The sequence below is a fragment of the Accipiter gentilis genome, chromosome 1 (genome assembly GCF_929443795.1).
Source record: "Accipiter gentilis chromosome 1, bAccGen1.1, whole genome shotgun sequence".
NCBI classification, from domain to species: Eukaryota; Metazoa; Chordata; class Aves; order Accipitriformes; family Accipitridae; genus Astur; species Astur gentilis.
This window is the reverse complement of record NC_064880.1, coordinates 19,312,407-19,328,284: the sequence shown is the minus strand read 5'-3', so window position 1 is coordinate 19,328,284 and position 15,878 is coordinate 19,312,407. Positions and strand designations below refer to the sequence as shown.

The following is a 15,878-nucleotide window of genomic DNA, read 5'->3' as shown; positions in this document are numbered from 1 at the left end:
CTTAATTAAGCAGCTGGTAATCTTTCCAATATTATTATTAGGTACAAAGCTTTACTTTAAATGTTTTTGTGAAATCATCCACTTGCCTACCAGCCTCCAACTGTAATGCTATAGGGATTCCAGCAAGGAATAACGCTGCTAGGAAAGTGTTTCTGTAACTGTTGGTACCCCTAGTTAGGGGGAAGATTAGGAAATATGAACAGGCACTCTCGGCTCAAAAGGAAATCAGTAACTTAGCAGGGTACCAAAGAGATGCCTGGATTCTATGAGTCTTGTGCCATTAAAACGAGTCAGCAAACAGCACTTCCAACATCCAGATGTAGATCTGCAGACACTGTGACATAGGTATTAAAGTTTTCCATTGACATTGGAAGCCCATTTCCCACAGGCAGGTAATAATTACAGAGCGCTGGCACTTTTGAAAGAACTGTTAACACTAAACAAAATCAATACAAGGTAAAATTCACATCGATAGCAAAGGTATGCAAAAAATCGTGCAAGCTATTACAGGGAAGTTTGTTACCAGCATTCCCTTCTGAATTGTAAGCTCTGATTTTTGACTTATGCCACTCACAGCAGCTGCTTGAGATACTGCTTACAGTTAGTTTGATTTCACAGCAGTTGAGAAATACCAAGTATCAGACATTTTTTATCCAATAAACCAGAAAAATATGAAAAAAAGAAAACCTATAAAACAGGTATTCATTTAAATGCTTGATGTAGATGTGGCTTGTGGTTTGCGTTATCCCTCACTTTTTAAATTAATTTTAAACGGGTTTTCACAGCTTTATACTTAATTATTCATTCTAAAGCAACAAAGAAAATACAAAATCCTACAGTGAAAATCACAGTTCATATTACTATTTTATTAGCTACATAGCAGCAAGAGCTCTAGACACTTTATAGATAATTAAAACAGTAAGTCCTAAAGAAAGTACCAAAAGCCTAGATAAAACCAAAACTGACAACTGCATGCATCTAACAGTAGTAGGAAGTGAAAAGACACTTGTGCTATCATACCGCATGAAAACTACAGTTATTTTAGATGTTGTCTGAAGCTCTTAATCTAGGTTGCCTTAATATTTACATTAAAGTTTAAGGAAGTGCCCAATCATTTTTTGAGAATTATGAGTCTGAGCCATCCAAAGTCCATTAACACCCAAGTAGAGTTTAGCTTAAATGAAGTATGCGAGATTCTAGGAGGTAAAACCCTGAGTATGTGGCGCTTTTGCCAAACATACTGGCACTGTGTGGGAGAAAAGGTGGGGAAAAGGATCACCGCTCAGAATTCAAGGGCACAGGGTAAACCACAGCCCCGCTTAAACTGAGTCAGTAATCCTGTAGCCTTATAGAACTCTTCCTCATGTGGATGGCGTGCTAACTGTGCAGCACAGCCTTTTAGAGACCCCCTGTAGCACCAGCACAGCATCCCATCTAGTTTTTAAGAGAACTGGACTTGGGTAAGAGCTTCTTAGGTTTTGCTCCCCGCCAGCATGCACTAGTCTGCTAAGGGCACTGGGAAAACTGCATAAAATTAACATTTGGAAGACCCCAGGGTTTGACAGACTGAATTGCAAGGGTGGAGGCAGGGGGTTGGGCACTTTCATGGTCAGAGGATTAACTGCTTGGAATTGTGACTTCATTCTTTTCTAGCCCCCCTTGAATCATGCCAGCCCCTTTCCATTATAAAGGAAAGATTCTTTTACAGTCTGCATTTCACATCAAATGCTTGGTCATCACACAATCTAGGAGCACCAGTGTGAGACATTTCAGAGGCCTCAGCGGTGTCGGGGAGAGCTGGGGAAGAGGAACGTGCTGACAAATCACACGCTGAAGTCCATAGACTCAGGGACTTCATAAAGTATCCAGAACAACTGTGCTGCACTTAGTGGAGGATGACACTAGGTTAGATAACAGCACAGCTGACCATTTATATTCCTTTACCAAAAAGGAAAGCAATAACAGTGCCAAGAAATTGTTCTCCCTTTGAAATTATTTTCTCCACACATTACTGCCCGCAGATATTACAGAATGGATTTAGTAGAGAGGCATTGATGAACTACTTTCTAAATGGCAAAACAATGCTCAACATTGTGCAAGTGTAGTTAACCGCTTCCCTAAATCCCACTCTCATTAATTCATGCATGCTAAAAGTGGCTCTACTTAACTATGTTTCCAAAGTGTTTATCAAAGCATATGAGACCTAGTGGCCATTCCATTTAATATGATGAATGGAGAAAGACTCTGATTTAACTTTTTTTTTTAGTGCCACAGTGAAAATACAGTCATTTTTAGAAGGTGAAAACTAAAGTCTTTATTCTTTACTGAATCAAAATCTCTTTGACATCACTGGATGTTTTCCTTGCTAACAGAAGAGAAGAAATCTTGCAACTGTCTTTTCTTCCTACTTTACAAAACTTGCTATGGAAAGAAAGATCTTTTATGACAAGCAGCCTAATAACAGTCACCTGAAGAAGACAGCACCCCACAAGATCAGTGCTACATATAGGTATTAATGCCTCAGGGAAAATAGCTTATTTGCTTCAGTGTGTGTATATACGTACCTATGTCTTTCATTTTTCCTAGATCATCTATTTTTTGAATAAATAAACAAAACCTTCACAATGGGACATACAAGAATTGTCACCCTGTTAAATCATTTCCTTGACCCTGCACTGCAGCAGAAACAGGCGTGTTCTCACAAACCTCACTTATGCTAGTCAGACAAGGTAGAATCTGTCTTCTTGACTACTGCAGGCAACAAATGAACTGATACGCTGAGCCATGAGACTTAATGCTAATTACCAGACTTTTCATCTAAATGCAATAGCTAAACATTATTAACAAACATAAGTCTACCCATATTCTTCTACAATTCAGCTACAGTTTTGGTCCAACCACCTTCTAGAGGAATGACTGAGTACGATCTGTGTGTCTAATAACAGTAATTTCTTAAACTTATTACCAGGTTACTATGATTAAGCAATTGAAATTATGAGTCAGGTTCTGCCCTAAGCAAATATATGCAAATATCCACCAATATACATAATTAAAAAATAATTACTTTTTTTCTTTCTTTTTCTTTTTTTTTTTCTTCCAAACATAAAATGTTCTTTGGAGGCATATTTTGTCTTTGCCAAGAAAACGGACCTGTATCTCCCTAGAAGAGAGAGAGCTTTGCAGAACACCTTGCCTTTCTGTGTGCTTCTCTCATAATATTTAGGACCTTGTGAATGGTTTTAAACAGTTGATTACTAAAATAGCAAAGTGATATCATAGAATGCTGGGTTCACATAGTTACAAAATGAAAAAAAAGTCTAGTATTTGCATTTCCTCCAATAGTAACTGCATAACCTACACATTTTATAGCATATATTTTTAAGATATAGATGCTAGTATGTAGGTTTTGACAAGAAACGAAAATAGGATCAAAATAACGTATTAATGCAACTAACCAGCGATTAGCAAACCTTTGCTTTTGCAGTTCTAATTTGTTGTTGTTAAGAACTTTTAACAAGTTCAGCTTCCTAAATCAAAGGGAAAAACAAGGGGAAAAAAAGTATGTGCAGATCAAACCTCCAACTCCACCTTTCACTTCTGGAGTCAGAGTTCAGTCAACTATTCCAGTAAAACTATAAATAAATTTGGAAAAGTATCAATTAAGCTTGTCAAAAACTGTCAAAAAAGGCAAGTTTTTGAAGAATTTCAAACTGTTAAAGTACAGACATTATGTATGTCACTTTGGTAGGGCAAAACAAAGGAAAAGGAACAGAAATGTACATCTCATTACAGTTAAAATAAAATTTTAATTTTCTAATTCAGGACAATTAAAATAATGTAATAGAAAAGTTTAATTAGAACTTTTTTAAAAATGCCAATAAACAGGAAAGAGTAGAAAGGAATGGCAGCAACCATTCAGAACAACTACAATATGTATCTCTGTAGCTTCCCCTTGCTTATGTACCTAACATACACCCTTTTATGTACCTAAAGGATTTGATTTCACAAAATAGTATTTTCCTGAGTGACTTATTTTGAATGTTCTTTGCCATTTTCCAACAGTTTTATATGACAAAGTCCTATAAAATGAAGCAGTCATTGTGATTCCTATCAAGGTATGGTTGGTACACATCCAAATTTATTTCACACAGAATAATACAACTTGTCTTTAATTAAATATTCAGCCATTTAACTAGCAACATACCTATGTAACTTAAGCATTTAGGTTGTAGCTTGGGAAGGTTACTTGTAATAGTACACTTGGACAAGAACTCTACATCGTACATTAGTAACAGCTTCAAGAATTTATTAACTTGTAGATCTCAAAATATGCTTGCCAAAGTGCGTGTGAATCATTTAATATTCTGTAAATGAGGCTGCATATATTCTATTAAGGTAGAAACCAAAAAAGCTTAAGATTCCTTCAATGCTGTTCCCATTCTAAAGTCAGTATTTAGGGCTTTATGGTTAAGCAGTGCACATACTTTCTTGAAAGGAGCTCCTTAGGTTTTGCAGAAGCAACAAGTAGTTATTGGGGTAAATACCATCGTTAACTTGCCTGGAATATTTATTAAAGGCGGCCATAGATAAGATTATTTCTGCAATACCTTTCCGAAGATAATGCAGATAAAATAGCCACCAGGAAATTATCCTCCTCATGTTAACAGGAAGAAAAATCAGGCTTATCTGTGCAGACCCAACATGAATCCTATAGAGAAATTTTCCGAAGGGTACTCCTCATTTGTAGCTATGCATCCTCTAAAGACATACTGTAATCATTTCTTTCCTAAACAATTAGATCTGTTCCTTCTGCTTTCAGAATATAAATTAATACATACACAGTTGCATACCAATGCATGCAAACACACACGGTGCAGGACTGGCCACTTCCTTGTCCCACCACCAGAAGAAAATTTGGTCCTTGCCAAATGAGGGTAGCAACCCTTCAACTCTCATTGTTGGCATACTTGAGAGAGTACCTCCATAGCCTTACGACAACATAATAGTCAAACAATACTTAAAAAAATCATATTCAGTTACCAGTCCAAAAAAACGGACTTGGTCACTGAATATTGGTTTTCCATATGACCCTGCATTTTGAAACCCAAGGTGCAGTATTTAGAAAACACAAAACCTCTTTAAGGGGAGGTATTACAAAAGTATTAAAATAACTGATTTTAGTGTCAAGTGAGACTAACTGAATACAGAAATATTTGGTATACAAACAAGCGCCCTTTTTTACTCCCAAACTTTGCTCTTGAAAAAATTCTTATTTAAAAAAAATCCTACAAACATCAAGCAGCAGCTCTTTTGGGGTGGGGGCAGAGGAGATTTAGACCTAGTTTTGTTTTTTTCCTGGAAAGTGATGAGTGCTTTTATGAAAGGACAAAGTACAATCACAAGAATATCTGAAGACCACAATGAGGAAGATTGTGCCTACTTATATGCCTTTAAAGTCTATGAGTATCTACTCTTTCTTTATGTTTTTTATCATTATTGTTGATGTGGAGTCCAGCACACAATAGCCCATTTTTTTAAATCGCTGATGTGAAATCCACTCTCTGAAAGAATGAAAGTATTTGCTTTAGGAGTATACTTATTCCCTTCACCCTTTTGGGGCTTCACCTGTTGTCTACTCATTCAGAAGAAGAAATATAAAATAAAACATTTGTCATCTCTGGAATGCAGCATAAGTTTACAATAAAAATAGAGATCATATTATAGCCAGTCCATTCACATAAAAGAGCATCCTATAACCTTTGATTGCATTTTTTAATATGTCAGACCCTGCCCATTAAAAGCATCTGTCTTACACTTTCCTAAATGAGACTCATAAAAAGCCATTGCACAGAAAAGTGATTGGTGAAACTTATGATTTATGACAGGCTATTACTTCAATATATTCCATTTAGCATTATGAATACCATGTACATCTCATGAGCTGATAATGTGACACCAATTACCAATTTTATGAACTGCTATTGTACGGAGAAAAAACATTAGAAAACTCAGATGCCTGCATACAATAGCATCTGTGGCATTGAACTTTGTGCCGTATGTAAACTAAAGCTGACATTTATTCTGGGATGAAGGAGGACCATTGGGGTGTAATAAAAAACAAACTAAATTCACCTGTGATTTACACCCTCCACAACCTCACAGAAGTCCACTGGATTTCATGCATAATTCAGTACTAAATTTAGCCCAAAGTAGACATAAGTACCTACATTTTTGTCAGTATTTTGAGGCAGTCAACAAGTTTCACTCTTTTACTCCCAGCAGATTTGGGTTACAGTCATTCTATACTTAGAAGTGCCTCTGTCTAGGATGAACAGTAGTTTTCTTTCACACTTCTGATGAGGCAAAAGCCCACAAATACTAGTTAATTTTTGTTTACTTATATGCACCAGTCCTTATACTAATGGCTTTGAATGGAAGGCCACAGAATCAGTAAAATGTGCCAAACTCATTTGGGAGAGGCACCTCCATTCACTAAAAAAAAATAACCAAATGAAAACAAAACCCCCATAGTTAACACTTTCTGTTTTACATATACAAATTACTTGTACACACAATCACATATAAATTGAGGACAAATAGCTAATTCAGTTTAGATACCAAAACACTTATAATGAGAAAAATTTACATGAAAATACAGCATTTATAAAGATCTCTTGCAGGCAAATTAAGTAAATATCCCTAAGCTACTTAAAAGAGAGACTGAAATTATCAAGATGAGAACATATTTTAAGACGAACAGACTTCAATCTGCCCTACAGACCTTTAGCACTACATTTCAAAGTGAGCATGCTACCACACCTGACAGTAAAGGAAAAATTAAGAGGACTCTTCAGAAATCATGACCCAATCCTGGATCACATACAAGAGCAAGCTCCTGATACTATGATAGATACATAAATGTTTTCACAAGCTTTGTCATAATAACAAAGCAGCAAGAACATATGGAATTTACTTTTGTGGGAGAAGAGATTCTTAAAAAAACTCAAACTATAAAAACTACTTCAACAGAGTATACTGCACTCGTTGATTAATGAACAGAAAACAGAGTATGCTTTTGTACAGTTTGTTCAGTCATATAATATTTCTGCAACAGAGATTTTTCTCCATAACATATGTAACTGGTAGTCCCACCAACTTGTACTTAAGTCAAGAAAAAGGCTATTTTACATTGAACAGGTAGTTCAACTACCTGTTCAACAACTTCATCAGGTGCTGATATCAGCTTTAAACCAGAAATTACCTTTTTTGTTAACATTGACCCATAAAGTTTATTTCCCTGTTACACAAGCTCATGGCTAACTGAGGAGAATAGATATTGTAACTCAGACTGCTAAAAGATTCCATTTATTCATGATTACTTGTGCAAGTACTTCCTGAAACAAGGTGAATTTGTTTAAGCTTCACATTTTCTTCTATGTTTCATTGTTTCATTTTAATTGTCATTATTAGGATGAAAGATGAACAACTTTATTTCATTCAATTTGAGATTTAAGCATATCATTTAAGCTTTCAACTAAAATGACTATCAGACAAATAAAAATAATTACAACTAAAATACAAACATAAACTATCTAGGTTAGAAAGTCTGGTTTGTGCTAAATCTCAGACAGTCAGAGAGGCAATGACTGTACCAGCTGTTTTTAAGGTCAGAGCACTCAGCACACCTTGTCAGTTGAAGTGGCTGTTTCATGCCCAAACTATGGCCCTCAAAATAAACTTACACTAAGTACTTGCTCCAGATATGATATCTGTAGTACAAAATTCTCCTGCAAAATGAAGTACTGGTAATATTGAAAATGGGGGTCTGTGCTCTAAAGAGCATTGCTCTGATTTAGGACAAACCTGCTCTTCCCATAATACCGATTCTCTCAATACACATAAACATTCATGTCAGACATCCTATCTATGGGAAACATTTTTCTTTAAAGAATCAGGGTTAACTTAAAAAATAACTCATTTCCTTTCTCTCCTAGTGGATCACATTCCCTTTGCAATTCTTTTGTGAAAGCACAGGTGGCTACCCAGGCTCCAGCAGCTTTAAAAATAAATAAATAAAGAAAGAAAGAAAGAAAGCTTGATTTTAATGCGTTCTTCTTGCTTTCTCTACCAATGTCTGTCAACAATGAAATCACTTACTGAACACTTAGAAGGAAAGTTTTATTGCTTGAATCAGGTGATGGCGAAAGAACAGATCTCTTCAGCAACTACAGCACAGTCCTAGTCACTCCAGTCACCAGCTTATCCAGTTCAAGAAGATAAGGAGCTACGGCACCAGCTACTATCCTCTATATGCATTGTATTAAAAGGCTAGTATAGACTGATCGTGACAATGAGGACACTTATTCTACAAATCTGCACAATTCAGACAATCTTTGGCTATTATGAAAGTACCACCTACACCTGTTTAAAATCCCCTCACAATCCCATATATTTGAGACTGTTGTTTATGCAGCTCCGAGGTAACAGACTGATGCAAACTTGTGATTAGCACAAACCCTACCAGCAGAGCCACCAGGAGACTAATCTGGATTCAGAGAGAACTGCTAGGGAAGTCACAGCACTCATGTAGTTAACTCTTCAAAATATCCACGCTCTTGTAAACACAAGAAACCCACAAACAACCCCACCAAACACAGGCATGGAAACTGTTTTGTCTCTGAGGTCTCAGAGTAAAAATCAGGAAATACTATAAAGGAAGTTCAGCAATTGAATGTGTTTGAACCTGTTCTTAAATGCAGTTATTACACATGAATGCTGATACAGCCAAGTTTTTCTGAACCTCATTCTTGATGATTGCTTAACTGAAATCTGCGTTCTTCCTAGGATGTGAGAATGGAAATGTCGTGTGCATTATTACGAGTTAGAAAAATGGATGACAGTATTTAATTCTTCTGGTTGCTCAAGTTCTAAATAATTTTTAAGAATCCACAATAATTGCATTTCGTTGTGCCCAACAGCTTCTAGCTTCTTTTATGATACTTTTTTCTTGTTGAGGTAAAGAGAACACACAAAATCAACTGAACAACAAAGCAAATGTCCTCGAAAACACTGAAATTCCAAGAATTTAGGTGAGGTCAGTAAAAATTTTCTTATGAAGAAGTGAAAACAGAAAGGAATTAATCCAGACCCCTCAAATGATTCCAGATACCTGAGGATACAACTTCACAATTTGACCATAAAGGCAAGATGCAGAGACTGGCAAGGGCAATGAGACTTAGTGAAAGAGCATTTTAGTGCTCTGGGTGCAAGTCAAAACACCAAGGAAATATCCCATAAAACACAACTGGTCTGTTTCTGAAACATGGCAGGCCAAGTTTCAAACATCATCAAAAGTCAATTGAAAAAAAAGGAAAAAAATTATATGGTCACCTAGACAAAACAAAATCTACAAAACCCAAGCTTCTTTCCCAGTTGTGATAAATCAATCCACAATTAAACAATATTGAAATGGTCTCTCAAATTATTTGCAAGAAGCTAGGCAACACCGTTAAGCTGGTAGATACAGATCTCTTAATAGAGGTGTTAGAAATATCTACACAAGAAAATACATCAGTGCTTTAAGAAGAGCATGGGCTATGGATTTTAGCTTATTTCCTCAGCATCCATCACGCTACTGGGGTTTTTAATGATCTTTCATCTGCTTTTGTAGCCTTCGTGAATAAGCGTCTTCCTTTTGCAGTCAAGCTACATGTGCTGATATTCTGGACTACCTATGTTATCTCGATTCATTTGGCTTTAACAAATAAATGTACTAGACATACAAGGATGCAGCGATGCTATCATTTCGTGTTGGCATAAGGTTTGGCAGATTCCTTTTATTTCCAGCTTTGATACTGATACCAAAAGCAGGAATTCTTGTTACATAAACAAGATACACTTACTCCAATTGAATTTACACCTATTTATTAAAGCAGGAGCTCTAGCTCAGTGTGTATCACACTTCAGGATTGTTAGAAGAAAACACGAAAAATAAAGAAATTGGACATACTGAATATTTTTCTACATTACAAACAAATGGGGAAAAGAGCAACAAAGCTATCAGTAAAAAAAGCTGCATCTCTAATGCTCCATCTAAAAACTTATGTTTAATCATAAACAGATCATGCAAAGTGAATAACCTAGCCATGCCAGAAGAGTCTGAATCACTCTGAATATTTAGCGGTTTGATATTCTTTTGGAAAAAATACCATTTCAGATTGCTAAAAATTCAGAATAGCATCTTAAAGGTAAGAGATATTCTGTTGCATGAGATATTTCAAGTATATTAAACACGGTTTTCTAAAATAGCTTCTCGAAAAATAAGAACCCAATGAAAATATATAATAAATACAGAAATCACTAACTCTTTAGAATTTCTAAAACCCTCCAGCACATCCTTTGGTGTGTGAAGGGGGTGGGTGTGTGTGAAGTATGTGTATATATTTTTTTAATATATATATATATACGCACACACACTCTCTCTCCAAATAAAGAAAATATTATGAAATTCAACATGAGTCTTACAATCCAGAAAGCTCTATCAGACAACAATGTATTGCTCTGTACACCTTATAGAGGGCTGCCCATTTCTACCTACTTAATTAGTTGAGATTATTTGTAAGTACTTCCTTGTATAATTCTTGATATTCTAAAGAAATTATATAGGATATTTATGTCTGCCATGGAACACAAGCTAAATTACTTACCTTTCTTCCTGCTAAAAGCGCGATTCATGTTGAAAAATCTATTCAGGCAACGAAGTTTTGGGGCCTGGTTTTTTCCCCCCACTTCAACCTGCAGAACAATACACGTAAGAAAACAGAAGAGTTATTATATTTGAAGTTAGCTCATCATTTTCATATTAAAGGCAATGTAAATGATTTTAAGAATGGTGAAATAATTCAGAGAAATGAAAGGGAGATGTTGAGGAAGAAATTGTAGAATTGTGATTCATGTCCCAATGTCCAGTGGTGCTTAAAACAGAAAGACATTTTAAAGTTTTCTATGAAGCTCTTCTCACTGAGATTTCATAGACACAGAGCAGATGGTGTATGTACACATGAAGACAAATACTACACACAAATACGTTGGAAAGAAAGCTCTAAAATGAATGCTGACTGCAAGACTCCATAAAAACATTCAGTTCACATTTACACTGCCCTGTTTTGTGTCATTTAGGCTGTCAGATTTTTTCAGGCTATGCTTTCATCTTCACCTGGGCTTGACATTGAAAACAAACAAACAAATGAACAAAAATCACAATATAAAGACTCTTCTTCACCCAAGGATTTAATACTGAAAAAATTGCCTTCTATCAGTGCAACTATCTCCGATTACACCTGACTGTACAGTAATTTCTGTATTTTCTTCACTTAAACACACTGATATGCTCTTAAATTCTTATCTTAATTTTTTATTCACAATATTATTTTAGATTTTTATTCTTTACCAACATTTTGCAGCCAAAAAAATTAACATCCAACACATCCAACATTGTTCAAAACCGTCCCACTTTGTAGTATAAAGATTTCCCTTTTTCAACTATATGTAAAGATATTCCCACCACTCCTTTCCATTCCGTTCAGATCTCCCAGCCAAGAGCTGCACCAGTGCCCATTCTCTTTCACTGCTCTCAAAGCAGTCCAGTCAAAGAAAAAAAAAGGGGGGGGGGAAATTTAAAGAAAAGAAGAAATTTTTAAAAAAGAAAATCAAAGCACTTGGTATCAGATTATCTTTGAAATCAGTTAGAACATTGCCTTTGCTTTTGTTAAAAAACAAAAGTTAAGCCAGTATTTCAAATATCACTATTGAGATGACCAACAAATTCATTTAAAATACTTTATGCAGCTCATGAACACTTTTTTGTGGTGCTTGCCCCTTTTTTTCAAATAATCAAGTTCAAAACAAATTAAAGCAATTATATCCTAGTTTCAATGTACATGGATGGTATTTTTCAGATTAGAACATGTGGGCAATTACAGCCAAAACCCACCTCCATTTTCTTTTCAAATAATCACTGATGTGGTAGGACTTCTCTTCCATACAATCCTGTGACAATGAAGGAATAATCTCTGTTTACCTAAACTGAAGTGTACTACCCTAGATGTGCAACCAACCAACACTTGCTCTTCCAAGTACATGTAGCAGATCATTTTTGTTTTACAGTTTTTACTGAGTATTTAAGAACGGAGGATGCAATGAAATAAACAAAGGTAGCAGGATATACTTTCCATCTAGTTATTTTGATACAAAGTCAAGAAACAATGCATTTGGTACACTAACACAGTGGCTCTTAACAGCAAAACTGCAGAAGCCTTACACACACACCCATGGCCATTCCCGCTGGCCGTCTTCACTATCAGCAGTGCTACACAGAAAGCCGTGGATACACAGAGGTCAGTGAAGACAGCCAACACCCATAAGGGCTCTGAAGTCCTAGAAATTATTTCAGCAGTACCAGTGGAATGGGCGATGGCATTACTTGGGGAATTCCAGTAAGTAATAGCTCAGTCGTGAGAGAGTTTCACCAAAAGCTGCCAATGTGCGAGCAGTTCTCGTCATAGGGAAGGCACAGAGTAGGGCTTTCAACAGTGTAAATGACGACAATCAATTCAGCTTAAATGAAGAAACAAGCAGTGAAGAACATTAGAATTTCAACTGTTCAAGCAACTGACAAATTGTTTAGCTTAAAGGTTTACTTTCACAGGGAACGCAGGCAGCCTATTTTATTCGCTTAAGATATATAAGCAACAGCAGAACTTTGTTCAGAATGTTCACATTGTCAGTGAAGAAAACAGTTTTGAGTAAAAAGACAGTTATGATTTCCCTCTCACATACCTCTGGCAGTTGTCTTGCACAGCACTAGACCAATCACTTCAGTTCTCCTCCACGATAGGATCATAACATATCCTTTTTTGGAACCCTTTTTTTTTGAAATGGTGTATTCCTGTCCTCATCCAAGTGACTACTAAGTAACATATTTGAGATGGCTTACTGAGTAGAGGATCTCCTAAATAAAGACTATGCACACATATCATGAGGCTGGCCACATTCCTAGACATCACCGTTCAAGTATTTTGTTTAAAACACAGCATAACTCAGTATGTGTTTTTTCCTCATGTACAAGGACATACTACCATCAATCTACACTAATAAAAGCCAAAACTTGTTGACTACTTAACTAAAAATGGTCAGTATTTTGCCAAAAGTGTGTTCATAATTTCAGTTCCAGCAAAACCTCAAAAGAACAAAATATGGAAATGGCTTAGGCAACAACTAGTATTAAAATACTTAATCAGTGTGTGTCCATTTAAACAGGGAAAGAAACACACTTAGCTATATGTAACTGCTTTTAAAACTCCTTCAAACTCTAATATGAACAACTTCTTCAACCTCTCAGATGCAGAAAAAGCAGATGGTTAAATGCCCCATAAAATTTTGGTGTTTAAAAAAAACAACCCAAACACCACAAGGCTAATTTCAAATTCCTCGGCTGGGTTTGGGGCAAGAGGGTATTATCAGACTGTCGTAAGCAGCAAAGTTACGGTTAGATCTGTGATATCTTTGCTCACAATATTCCAACAGAGAAAACTATTAGGAGCAAGTGAGCTGTTCTGTGATCACAGATGCTAGACAGGTTTTCTGGTAGAATATGATTTTGTTTCTGACAACGCTTGACACACAAAGCCGCTGGAAGAAACTGAATTGCAAAACAGTCTGTTAAAAGCTTGTAATGAAGTCAAAAGAAACATAAATCAGAAAATCCCATTATGGTACAGGGGACCCTGTGCAGAAGGGGGCAGTCCTTCCTATGAAACCACTTGTTTAGAAAGGGTAAAGCAGTTGTAACACTCAGAGCCATTCAGGTATAGGAATGTGAACCAAACCATTTTGTTACTCATCACTTAGAAAGACACACCTATATAAAGAATGTTCCTCCACCTTACTCCTGGGAGTTTTCTCCAGCTCTGTCCAGAAACCAGACCCTACTAGGAAGTAACAAACCTGCATGTGATTTCACAAAATGGTTAACTCACAAAATATGAAGAGATCTGACAGGTATAAACTACAGAAATTTAGGGTTATATCAGGTTATTTCCTCTGGGGCAGAAAGAAAAGAGAGACAGAAAGAGAGAGAAAAGCCTTAGAAAACCATCGTATTAAACTAACAGTAATAAAAATATAAACAACAACCAAACATCCTGGGCACACAACATTGTCAGTCTGAACAGCAACATGGGCATCTGGCGTGCAGAGTTGAGTATTTAAGCTGCTGTATCAAACTTTAAACAGTAATGGGGGAAAGCAAACACCTTCATCTCCTTTTCCCTTTGTCCTCACTGTCATTAACCCCTTACTTTTCATGGCGAGGTGCTTCTCACTGTGAGGAGGAAACTGCAAAATGGCAGGGGTTGCAAGGAAACAGCGGATTTGGCGACTGAAGCATTTGCAAGTATTTGGACTGGGGGGTGCAAGGGTGGTAAGATTTGAAGCTGAAATCATCACCTCCATAATTACTTTTTAACACTAACGATAATGTTGGTTGCTGTCTTCTATGCTTTATGCAGCAAAGGAAGCCAAACAAAGGAAGCAGAGCGGCAGGCTTCCAGCTTCCAGCACAAGCAACCGCAGTCCTCCCTTGGCTGCTGAAACAACACCGAACTTCCACACAGACATCTTTAAATGCCTGTGGGCTCCTTCAGAAATGTTGAGTTTTGGTATGTTTCCTAAATTTAGAGCTGTCTCAGACAAGCCAAGAGAGGGAGTACTTAGGAAGGGGATGAAACAAACCACCAGTGTAACTGGTCACATTTGTCTCTTCTTTGCTCTTAAAAATTTGGGTATTCCTCAGGATTTATTTGGGGTCCGTCCGTCCCCCACCCCCCCCCCCACCCCCACCCCAGCCAGTCCCTTTGAATGGCACAGGCTGAACCTTTTTTTGTGTACCTCTTTTGCATTCCACAATTAATTCTTCCAACAAAACCTCCCCAAAAGCCTTAACTTGCACCCATCCACTCCCTTTAATGAATAAATAAAAAAATCTAACAAAAAAAGAAGTCCAATCTGTCCCTTCCCTCTCAAAACACACAGAGTTTCCACAAAGAGCCAAATTTAGTTTCAGAGGATCTGAAGATTCAGACTCTTTCCCTTCTCAGACCCCAGCCTTTCAAGCATACTGTATTAACATTTCTTAAAGAATGAAGCACAACATGTCTTAAACTCTGTTTTCAAAAGGGCCGCAGCATACAGGAATGTGTGATTCATTGACTTGCAATGAAACTTAGGCTTATAAAGTTACTTTTGAAGGTAAGATGAGAAACTTCAGAATATGGTTAACAGCTTTAAAATTCTTTTTCTGAGTTAGACCAAAACACGATGAAAATATTGTCCTGGTATGACTTGTTACATAATGAAGGAAAAAAATTATGATAAAAGGCTACATTAAGTGATATACAAAACCTAATAAACATCATCATATCATGATGTACTTCCCTTTCTTTTGTATGACAAATAACTGAAACAGTAACTTGCCACGTTTTCTCCTCTGAAACAGTAACATAGTAAGAAAAAGATGTTGCCACCTCAATGGACTGAAATCAGTGCAGGCCCAAACCTGCACTCACATGCAGCCTTTCTTAATGTTCAGGAAGCAAGCAGTTCAATTCATGGTTATGAAAATATGTGTGTCCTTTAAGATTGTAAGCGATAATAGAATAGTCTATAGGAATATAAACCACAACCGCATTTAAATAGAATTTAGTGCTAGAAAAAATTGCAGGAAAAATATCTCTTCAAGATCTTCAAAAACAGCACAGCTCTATGGGCTTCACCAAAATTGAACAACATTGTCGGCTGAGTTCTTAGCCTGTGCTTGGGCT

At 36.6% G+C, this 15,878-nt stretch overlaps 1 protein-coding gene across 5 annotated transcripts in view; it reads right to left on the bottom strand.

Moving 5' to 3' along the window:
* GULP1 (GULP PTB domain containing engulfment adaptor 1) overlaps positions 1-15,878 on the bottom strand; it is a 163,645-nt gene that overhangs the window by 74,648 nt on the left and 73,119 nt on the right. For all 5 annotated transcript variants that reach the window (XM_049806270.1, XM_049806262.1, XM_049806240.1 and 2 more), the window contains one exon: positions 10,707-10,794. In XM_049806270.1, the coding sequence (XP_049662227.1) occupies positions 10,707-10,734 (28 nt within the window). In that variant the 5' untranslated portion in view covers positions 10,735-10,794. The remainder of the gene's footprint in view (positions 1-10,706; positions 10,795-15,878) is intronic.